Below are 11,747 nucleotides of genomic sequence, written 5' to 3' on the forward strand. Positions count from 1 at the left end.
TGAATAAATACCATTGATTGTGAAAAGACTAATCTGAGAAGTAATAATAATAATGATACTACTCCCAATCAATCAATCGTATTTCTTGAGCGCTTACTGTGTGCAGAGCACTGTACTAAGCACTTGGGAAGTACAAGTTGACAACATATACAGTCCCTACCCAACAGTGGGCTCACAGTCTAAAAGGGGGAGACAGACAACAAAACCAAACATACTAACAAAATAAAATAAATAGGATAGATATGTACAAGTAAAATAAATAGAGTAATAAATATGTACAGACATATATACATATATACAGGTGCTGTGGGGAAGGGAAGGAGGTAAGATGGGGGGATGGAGAGGCGGACGAGGGGGAGAGGAAGGAAGGGGCTCAGTCTGGGAAGGCCTCCTGGAGGAGGTGAGCTCTCAGTAGGGCCTTGAAGGTCTCTCCCAGAGAGACCAAAGCGATTTCAGCTCTGATCTCTTTTTGTATTTCAGAATCCTTGTGAGGGAGAAATTAAGGAAAGGGTGAAAGGGAGGGAGGGGCAGGAGGGATTCTTAACCCTGTTTCATGGATGGGGAAACTAAGTCACTGAGAAATGAGGTGACTTGCCCAAGGCTGCTCAGCAAGCCGGAAACCGAACTAGGACTGGAATCCAGGTTTCCCACCTGCCAGCTCTACCTGTTACACCCGAGTTGGGAGGCTGAAACTTTGGTGGGATTTCCCATCAGAGATCCAGCTCAGCTGGGCCCATTTCCCCTCACCCTTCCAGACTCTGTAGACTCTTCAGCTCAGCAACTCTCTGAAAGGAGTCTGTGCCACCCACTTAAACTTAATCCAGCTTTCACAGAGCTGTGCAGGGAGCTGGAAAAAGTTTCATTACATTTTTTTTTGTGGTATTTACTAATTTTTTAATGGTATTTGCTAAACGTGCTTACTGTGTGCCGGCACTGAGCACTGTTCTAAGGCACAGAGGAAGGTTTTGAGGGGCCCTATTCCTCTTGACATGAGGAAAGCTGGGCAGAGAAAAAGGGAGCAATGATTTATTGGGCAGAACTGTTTTGTTCAGTATGTAGCTCTGCTCCTTCCAAGTCCCCTGGCTGGAACCTGACCCTGAGATGGCCACATCTCAGCTGACTGGACCGGGCTTCTGGCCACCTAGGATTGGCTAAGGGCACTGGAGAGATAGGAGCCATGTCTACCCTATTTATTTTATTTTGTTAGTATGTTTGGTTTTGTTCTCTGTCTCCCCCTTTTAGACTGTGAGCCCACTGTTGGGTAGGGACTGTCTCTGTATGTTGCCAATTTGTACTTCCCAAGCGCTTAGTACAGTGCTCCGCACACAGTAAGCGCTAAATAAATACGATTGATGATGATGATGATGGGAGGAGATCAGAGCTCTGATCATCCCTACTCTGTCACTGGCCTGCTGGATGACCTTGGACAAGTCACTTCACTTCTCTGGACCTTGGTTTTCTCATCTGTACAATGGGGATGAGCCGCCTGCTCGCGCTACTTTTTAAATTATGAGGCTCATGTAGGACAGGGATTGTGCCCAACCTGATGATGATGATTTTAATGATATTTGTTAAGTGCTTACTATGTGTTGAATTCTAAGTGCTGGGGCAGATACAAGTTAATTAGATCAGACACAGTTCCTACCCTGCATGGGGCTCACAGCCTGAATATGAGGGAGGACAGGTATTCCCATTTTATGATTGAGGAAACTGAGGCACTGAGAAGTTAAGTGACTTGCCCAAAGTCTCCCAGCAGACAAGTGGAGGAGACAGGATTAAGCTACCAGGCCCGTGCTTTTTCCACTAATAATAATAATAACTGTGGTATTTGTTAAGCACTTAGTGTGTGCCAGGCACTGCGTTAAGTGCTGGGTAAGATACAAGCCAATCAATCAATCAATTGTATTTATTGAGCGCTTACTGTGTGCAGAGCACTGTACTAAGCGCTTACGGGTTGGACACAGTCCCTGTCCTCTATAGGGATCAGTCTTAATCGCCATTTTACAGATGAGTGAACTGAGGCACAGAGAAGTGAAGTGATTTGCCCAAGGTCACACAGCAGACAAGTGGTGGGGCTGGGACTAGAACCCAAATCCTTATGACTCCCAAGGCTGTGCTCTATCTATTAGGCCACGCTGCTTAAATCTAGTCCAGAGCTTGGTGCCCAGTAGGCATTTAATGCCCTACTATCATCATCAATCGTATTTGAGCGCTTACTGTGTGCAGAGCACTGTACTAAGCGCTTGGGAAGTACAAGTTGGCAACATATAGAGACAATCCCTACCCAACAGTGGGCTCACAGTCTAAAAGGGGGAGACAGAATGCCTACTAATAAGGCATTCATTTACTTAATCATATTTATTGAGCGCACACTGTGTGCAAAGCACTGTACTAAGCACTTGGGAATGTACAATATAACAATAAGCAGACACCTGGTTCCTGTCCTTCAGGTGCCTCTAGTCAGCTAGAATTGTACAGTGCTTTGCACACAGTAAGTGCTCAATAAATAAGATGAATGAATGAATGAATTGTGAAGACAGGGCCTGCCCTTAAATCCAAGTGATAACCAGAAGTTTCCCCCAAGAACACCAGCGACAGCTCAGAGATACACAAGGAGCCTGGGGGTTGGTCAATCCATCCGTCCATCAATCAGTCAATCAATCCTATTTATTGAGCGCTTCAGTCCTGTTCACATATTGCTTTTCTTCTCCGACTGTCCAGGTGCTGGGATTGCTGGTTTGGGCCCTCATTGCCGACACCCCTTACCATCCCCACCCGGCTTACGGTTGGGTGATGTTTGTGGCTGTTACCCTCTGGCTGGCAACAATCATCCTGTTCGTCCTCTATTTCCTGCAGCTGCACGTGAAACTTTACATGGTTCCCTGGCCTCTGGTGGTGAGTACCTGAACCCCAGTGGAACAGGGGGATATATATATATGATGGCATTTATTAAGCGCTTACTATGTGCAAAGCACTGTTCTAAGCACTGGGGAGGTTACAAGGTGATCAGGTTGTCCCATGGGGGGCTCACAGTCTTAATCCCCATTTTACAGATGAGGTACCTGAGGCCCAGAGAAGTTAAGTGACTTGCCCAAAGTCACACAGCTGACAATTGGCGGAGCCAGGATTTGAACCCATGACCTCTGACTCCAAAGCCCGGGCTCTTTCCACTGAGCCACGCTGCTTCTCTTAAGATGGATCTCTTTGTCAGTGGAGCTTATGAAAATGATCCAGGATTGGTGGGCTTGTGGTCCACATTTAATCTCTGGTTCTGTCTATGTGTGTTAAAACACCGAGGGCAAGAATTAAAAAAACAAACAAAAAAAACAAACAAAAAATCAATCAAATCCATTTGGATGGGACTTAGACGGTCCCAGAATTTGGCAATGTGTTTTTGTTTGTTTTTTTCAATGGCATTTGTTAAGCACTTAAGCATTTGCCTCAATAAATACGATTGAAATACGATTGAATGTGCCAGGCACTGTACTAAGCGCTGAGGTAAATGCAAGGTAATCTGGTTGGACACAGTCCATGTCCCACATGGGGCTCACAGTTTTAATCCCCATTTTACAACTAAGGTAATTGAAGCACCTCTATCATCATCATCATCATCATCAATCATATTTATTGAGCGCTTACTATGTGCAGAGCACTGTACTAAGCGCTTGGGAAGTACAAATTGGCAACATATAGAGACAGTCCCTACCCAACAGTGGGCTCACAGTCTAAAAGGGGGAGACAGAGAAAGGGGAGACAGTAGTGATACCTAAGATGGTGGCCCTTTGGCCCTTCTCTTCCACATGTTAAGGAGTTGCCACAGGATCATTCATTCATTCAATCGTATTTATTGAGCGCCTACTGTGTGCTGAGCACTGTACTAAGCACCTTGGGAAGTACAAGTTGGTAACATATAGAGATGGTCCCTACCCAACAGCGGGCTCACGATGTCACCATTATTACCTCCTTCAAGAAGGTGAAAGTTCTGATTGTGGCAGTTACTGAGGCATCTCATTCCCCTCTGTTGTCAGCAAGATCCTTGCAAGAGTTTCGGCAACAGCTCTGTGTATATCACCACAGGAAAGATTAAAGAAAAGAACACTGGAATGTCAAATATTTAAGAGTATTTGAGCAGGAAGAGAATGAAAAAGTGGGGCCTTTCCCATGGCATTTAAGTGGATATGAATAAATTGTATATATTCAGTGCTTACTTTATACAGAGTACTGTACTGAGCATTTGGGAGAGTACAATATAACAATAAACAGGCGCATTCCCTGCCTTCAACGAGCTTACAGTCTAGAAGACAAGCTTAGGGTTCAGCTATCCCTGAGCACAGCCAGGTATGCTCGCATCTTTCAACTGCAATGGGAAGGAGAGTTGGAATAATTTGTCGTTGCAGGACTCATCTGGGGATCTGAGAGGTAACTGGGTTGTGTGAGAGCAGGTCCCGCATCTTGGCCTCACAGTCAAGAGGGTGACTCTTGGTTTTCATCAATCAATAGTATTTACTGAGAGTTTATTGTGTGCAGAGCACTGTACTAATTGTTTGGAAGAGTACAATAGAACAGAGTTGGGAGACCTGTTTTCTGCTTACGGGAGCTTAGAGTCTACAGGGCGAGACTGATATTAATAGCTGTTAATTAACATTTTGGATGTGTGCATAAGTGCTGTGGGGCTGAGGATGGGGTGAATAAAGGGTGCAAATCCAAGTTCAGTGGAGATGCTTAGGGGAAAGGGAGGAGAGGGCTTCTTGGAGGAAATGTGATTTTAATAAGGTGGGAAGAGTGATCATCTGTCGGATATGAAGGGGAGTTCCAGGCCAGAGGCAGAACATGGGCAAGGGGGCGGTGAGGGTTGTAATGGCAAATTAGCAAGGTAAAATAGGAGGGGGGAAGGCGATTGAGTGCTTTAAAGCCAATGGTAAGGAATTTCTGTTTGTTGCGAGATAGATGGGCAACCCCTGGCGGTTCTTGAGGAGTGGGGAAATGTGGACTGAATGGTTTTGTAGAAAAATGATCCAGGCAGCAGAGTGAAGTGTGGACTGGAGTGGGGAGAGGCAGGAGGCTGGAAAGTCAGCAAGTAGGAAGAAGATAAGTGCCTGGATTAATGTGGTAGCAGTCCGGATGAGAGAAAAGGGTGGATTTTCTCACTATTGTAAAGGTGGGGAAATGTGGACTAAATGGTTTTGTAGAAAAATGATCCAGGCAGCAGAGTGAAGTATGGACTGGAGTGGGGAGAGACAGGAGGCTGGAAAGTCAGCAAGTAGGAAGAAGATAAGTGCCTGGATTAATGTGGTAGCGGTCTGGATGAGAGAAAAGGGTGGATTTTCTCACTATTGTAAAGGTAAAGCCGACAGGATTTGGTGACAGATTGAATGTGTGGGTTGAATGAGAGAGATGAGTCGAATATAATGCCAAGGTTACAGGCTTGTGAGACAGGGAGGATGGTAGTGCTGTCTACAGTGATGGGAAAGTCAGGGAGAGGACAGGGTTTGTGTGGGAAGATAAGGAGTTTTGTTTTGGACATGTTAAGTTTGCGATTTTGGTGGGACATCTAAGCGGAGATGTCCTGAAGGCAGGAGGAACTGTGAGCCTGCAGAGCAGGAGAGAGATCAAGGCTGGAGATGTAGTTGGGAATTATCTGCTTAGAAGTGGTATTTGAAGATGTTTCCAAAATCATCGCTTGTTAATAGCAACTGCTCATCGTACCATGAAGAATCCCTCCCGCCCTCCAAAAGCTTTCACTTGAGGATTTTCACACGGTTCCTGTCCTAGCGACAGTCGGCCGGTTAATACGCTTCCCACACTCAGATCTCATGGGACCCTTTGATCATATTTTTGCACCAGAAAATCCCCGCAGCTGAGATGTGGAGCTTTCAGAGTGTGAATGGCACGTGACATTACAATCATCAAAGCAGGCAAGAGGCAGCATTGTTCTGGAATTCAATGACATTTTAAATTTAGGAATGTGACTCATCTCTAAGACAGAATGGTTTTGTTAGGAGTTAACACACTATGAGATGCCAAGCTGCCTCCCTAGAATGGTCGGGAAACCCTGAGGGATGAGGAAGGAATTAACGGTGTTGTTGAATGCCATATGTATAGTTCACCCCCTCGAATGAAAAGATGTTTGACCTGTTTAAAGCGATCTTCAGGGAAAGAGATGTCTACAGTTTCCTCTGGTCCCAGACAGCCTGAAAGTTCTTCTTTATACCTAACCTAAGTCCTTCATGCTGTAGCTTAAACTTCTTTCCTCTTGTTTCACTTTGGTGGATATGGAAAAGAGCCGGCATCATCCCCTTCCTTTACCTGATGATGATCGTGTCTCCCACCCGGCCTCCTTTTCTCCGGGATAAAAACCTCCAGTTCCTCTCATTGGATGACTCTCTGTTCACTGCAACCATGTGGAGTCGGGTACATCCTCTTTCAGTATACTCCACAGTCATAGATGGGAATGGGGATTTCTGAAAGGGCATCTGTTGTTTTCCACAGTTGGTTGACTGATCTAATTTTACTGGTGGATTCTCTACCAGAAAGGTGGTGATTATTGCTGTGACTTGATTCTCTTTCTAGAACCCAGTGGGACGTAACAGGGAGCAGTGAGTCAATGCTGATGGGGATATCTCCCTCGCCCTTCCACTGCCAGGTCACGATCCCATAAAACGGGCCGGTCCATAAAGAAGCGCCTTGGGCTGGCGATGGTGGAATGCAGAGACCCTCGTGTTTGTGACAAGAACAAATTAAACCGTTAGAAGTGGCTCCAAGCTCTTTAAGGATCCCGGCTGCCAATAATAATAATAATGATGATGAGGGTATTTGTTAAGCGCTTACTATGTGCCAGACACTGTACTAAGCGCTGGAGTGGATACAGGCAAATCAGGTTGGACACGGTCCTTGTCGGAGCTTAGTCTCAATCCCCATTCTAAAGATGAGGTAACCGAGGCCCAGAAAAGTAAAGTGACTTGCCCAAAGTCACCCAGCAGTCAAGTGGTGGAGCCTGGATTAGAACCCAGGACCTCTGACGCCCAAGCCTGTGCTTTATCCACTACGTCATGCTGTTTCTCCTTCTGCCAGTCACTTAATATAAGCCTCTTCTCTTTCCTTTCCAGCTGCTGATTTTTAATGTGGCTGCTGCCATCCTGTACGTCACTGGCTTCATAACTTGCTCCGCGTCAGTCCAAAGCACATCGCACCACGGCTCCCTGTCCTACAACAAAAGGGCCGCTGCCTCGGTAAGTGTGAGGAACTTGGATCTCTGCGGTGGGTGGAAACGGGGATAAATGGGATTCCCATCCCAACTCGATGGGGAGGTGAAAATGGGCCTCAGAAAAACCAGAGAAATAACAATTTCAATCTCCACTGGAGAAGCAGCATGGGCCTGGGCGTCAAACGACCTGGGTTCTACCCCCAGCTCTGCCTATTGCTGGCTGGGTGACCTTGGGCAAGTCATTTAATTTAATAATAATAATTATGGTATTTGTGAAGCGCTTACTATGTGCCAGACACTGTTCTAAGCGCTGGGGTAGAGACAAGGCAATCAGGTTGTCCCACGTGGGGCTCACAGTCTTAATCCCCATTTTACAGATGAGGTAACTGAGGTGCAGAGAAGTTAAATCAATCAATCGTATTTATTGAGCGCTTACTGTGTGCAGAGCACTGTACTAAGCGCTTGGGAAGTACAAGTTGGCAACATATAGAGACGGTCCCTACCCAACAGTGGGCTCACAGTCTAAAAAGTTAAAGGCTTGCCCAAGGTTGCACAGCAGACAAGTGGCGGAGCAGGGATTAGAACCTGCGTCTGCTGACTCCCAAGCCTGTGCTCTTTCCATTAAGCCACGCTGCTTCTCTTGTGTGCCTGTTACCTCATCTGTAAAACAAGGATTAAATCCTCCTCCCTCCAATTCAGACTGTGAATCCCATGTGGGACAGGGCCTGTGTCCAACCTGATAAACGGGGGCAGGGAACGTGTTGGCTAACTCTGTTGTACTCTCCCAAGTGCTCAGTGTAGTGCTCTGCACATAGTAAGCACTCACTAAATACCATTGATTGATTGGTCTACCCTAGCGGTGCTCAGAACAGTCCTTGACACACAATAAGTGCTTAACAAATACCATTTAAAAAAAAAATTCCATTCCCATAAAAGCCACGTTATGGATACGTGTAAACACACTTTCCCCCCTCAAGAATCCAGTGGTGGAAAAAGAATGTGTCATGGTCATCATCAGCATCATCAATCGTATTTATTGAGCGCTTACTATGTGCAGAGCACTGTACTAAGCGCTTGGGAAGTACAAATTGGCAACATATAGAGACAGTCCCTACCCAACAGTGGGCTCACAGTCTAACTTCGGTTGGTCCCTTCCAACCGAAGTTCCTGAGCGCCCCTTAATTATTTGATAAAAGCTTCAGTGAGTCACAGGACTCCTTGTCACTTAACGTCTCTGTGCCTCAGTTTCCTCATCTGTAAAATGGGGATGACGACTGTGAGTCCCACATGGGACAACCTTGATTACCTTGTATTCCCCCCCCCCCCCCCAGTGCTTAGTACAGTGCCTGGCAATAATGCTTAACAAATACGTAAAATGGGGATGAAGACTGTGAGTCCCACATGGGACAACCTTGATTACCTTGTATCCCCCCCCCCCCCCCCCCAGCGCTTAGTACAGTGCCTGGCAATAACGCTTAACAAATACCAACATTATTATTATTATATTAGGCCACCCTAATGGACTGGGCCATCCTCCTCTCTCAGCCGCCCACCCTCTGGGGACCAGGTCAGCCCGACACGCCAACCCCATCCCACGAGGTGTTTCTCTTCTTTTTCAGTTCTTTGCCTGTCTGGTGGTGATTGCCTACGGGGCAAGTGCTTTCTTCAGCTTCCAGGCCTGGAAAGGAATTGGCAGCAACGCAGCAACCAGTCAGATGACTGGCATTAACTATGCTTAAAGCCACTAACGCCCATGGGCCGCTTTGGTTCTGACGTCTGCCCGGCAACGGGCTGAGGCTCTGGAGAGCACCGTTCACCAGATACGAGGCCTGTCGCCAGCTCGGCTGTGGCCGAGGGCCCCCGTTGATGCCCACGTGTCTTAGAGAAACAGAATCTCCACCCCGTATTGGCGTTGATTGACTGTACCCGCTAGTAGATCCAAGAGATAGGCCGAAGGGTGACCTTTTCATCACCAAATACGTTCCTGTCTTCAGGGCCACGGACAACTGTGGGATAAGAAGAGGGACAACGGGTCTGTTCGGCCCCAGCTTTGTGGTGAACGATAGACATGGGGAAACTGAAGATTTTTATGAGATTGTAAGCTCCTTGTGGGCAGGGATTATGTCTGCCTGCTCTCTGTTACACTGTACTCTCCCAAGACCTTAGTACAGTGCTCTGCACACTGTAAGTGCTCAATAAATACCACTGACTCTTACTGTCCCATCAGTAAGGTCACCTCAAACTCCCTGCAGCTAAATGTACATACAACTAACTCAAGGGATCTTAGTGTTTCAAAAGGCTTAGCCAGCCTTATGCTTAAGTTCCTTATCATCACCTGATTTCTTAAAACTTACTCCCTGGGATTGTTTTAATAACTCTTCTAAAGCCCCAAATCCACAGAAGAGCTTTAGCAGCATTTGACGGTGCTGAATTTTCCCCACCCTCCTCCCACCATACATACGTGCTAGTTAAAATTATCCTGTGAGCAGAAAAGAAAATGTCATGTTCACTGGCATACCAAACTAGGAGAAAAATCATTGGGAGTTAAAAAAAAATACATAAAAATAGTATTAAGTCTTCATCCTCGTTCTACACATCACACGTACAAAGCAGCACATAAGGGATTTCTTCTTGGTAAGTTTCGAATGAGGTAGTTATTTAGTGGTGTAAGTCATCGGTATTAAAGCCTTTAAAAGGATGCTACTTTTTTTTTTTTTGAGAGGGATAGGGTGTGTCATACTTTGAAATTTGTTTGAGCTCTTCATGGCTTTTAGTTCCAATTTTGGCAAAAGTTAATCCGAAGTGATTTCCTTTGTGCATGTATTATATGAAGATAGATGATTGGTTGTGGCCCTTAATCCATCAGTGGGAAATTGGTACTTCTGACCTTGTTCTTTCTACACAGGGGCCTCAGCAACAAAAAGATGGTTTTGGGAGGGAGTTACAAGCCCATAAGATATTCACAGCTTGGTAAGACACTCCTCTTGATCAGTAATAATAGTAATGATGGTATTTAAGTACTTACTCTGTGTCAAGTGCTGTTCTACTCTTAATCCCCATTTTACAGATAACTGAGGCCCAGAAAAGTGAAGTCACTTTCCCAAGGTCACACAGCAGACAAGTGGCACAGATGGGATTAGAACCCAGGTCCTTCTGACTCTCAGGCTCGAGCTGTATCCGCTAGGCCATGCTGCTTCCCCAGTGTGAACTTTTGGGGGGCCAGAGTCACTCCTTGGCTGCTGTAGATCCAGGTTCACCCCCTGATCCCACACACCCGTCACCGCCAGCTGCTCGGAGACAGGGGACAGCTCTCAGCAGGATCTTGGCCCTTTGAGGCTCTTGCTCCCTTAACTCTTTTGCTTTTTTTATTTTGGCTGTAGTTTCTCTGGAATGTAAGACCCTGGTGGGCAGGGAACATGTCTACCAACTCTTCCCGCGTGTACTCTCCCAAGTGTGTAGTTCAATGTTCTGCCCAGGGTAAGCACTCAAATACCACTGATTGAGTGATAGACCCGGTGATCAATGGTATTTCTTAAGTGCTTGTTCTGTGCAAAGCACTGCTCTAAGCATTGGGGTAGATACAAAGTAATCAGATTGGACAGTCTCTGCTCCACGCAGGGCTCAACATCTCAATATCAACACTGAAGCAGCGTGGCTCAGTGGAAAGAGCACGGGCTTTGGAGTCAGAGGTCATGGGTTCAAATCCCGGCTCTGCCATGTGTCAGCTGTGTGACTTTGGGCAAGTCACTTCTCTGGGCCTCAGTTCCCACATCTGTAAAATGGGAATTAAGACTGTGAGCCCCCAGTGGGACAACTTGATCACCTTGTAACCTCCCCAGCGCTTAGAACAGTGCTTTGCACACAGTAAGCGCTTAATAAATGCCATCATTATTATTATTAATATCCACTTTACAGATACAGTAACCAAAGCCCAGATAATTGAAGTGACTTGCCCAAGGTCACACAGCAGACATGCTGAAGTCGGCATTAGAACCCAGATCTTATGACCTCCAGGCCTGTGCTCTTTCCACTAGGCCAGCGTGGCTCAGTGGAAAGAGCCCAGGCTTGGGAGTCAGAGGTTGTGGGTTCTAATCCCGGCTCCTCCACTTGTCAGCTGTGTGACTTTGGGCAAGTCACTTAACTTCTCTGGGCCTGAGTTTCCTCATCTGCAAAATGGGGATGAAGACTGTGAGCCCCCCATGGGACAACCTTGATTACCTTGTATCCCCCCCAAGCGCTTAGAACAGTGCTTGGCACATAGTAAGCGCTTAACAAATACCAACATTATTATTATATTAGGCCACAATAACACAACAGAGATGGTAGACACATTTCCTGCTCACACCAAGCTTACTGCCTATAGGAAAGAAGCATTGACAGTCACTTTAGCTGATCAATTGCTTATGTTTGTTTATTTTGTCTCTCCCTTCCAAGAGGTTGCCATTTATTATTACCTTCTATGTGCCTCTACCATGGTTCAGAGTGACAAGGTCAAGTACTGATAACGGGTGATGAAGCTTTGGAAGTAAAATATAATGTCTAC

At 46.2% G+C, this 11,747-nt stretch overlaps 1 protein-coding gene across 1 annotated transcript in view; it reads left to right on the forward strand.

Annotated features, from left to right (window-relative positions):
• The window catches only part of LOC119935206 (plasmolipin), a 35,448-nt gene extending 26,002 nt beyond the window's left edge, over nucleotides 1–9,446 (forward strand). The window contains exons 2-4 of the mRNA XM_038754865.1: nucleotides 2,722–2,895; nucleotides 7,107–7,229; nucleotides 8,824–9,446. Coding sequence (XP_038610793.1) covers nucleotides 2,722–2,895; nucleotides 7,107–7,229; nucleotides 8,824–8,943 — 417 coding nt within the window. The 3' untranslated portion in view covers nucleotides 8,944–9,446. The remainder of the gene's footprint in view (nucleotides 1–2,721; nucleotides 2,896–7,106; nucleotides 7,230–8,823) is intronic.
• Nucleotides 9,447–11,747: the final 2,301 nt, after the last annotated feature.

Source organism: Tachyglossus aculeatus, chromosome 11 (assembly GCF_015852505.1).
Source record: "Tachyglossus aculeatus isolate mTacAcu1 chromosome 11, mTacAcu1.pri, whole genome shotgun sequence".
Lineage (NCBI taxonomy): Eukaryota > Metazoa > Chordata > Mammalia > Monotremata > Tachyglossidae > Tachyglossus > Tachyglossus aculeatus.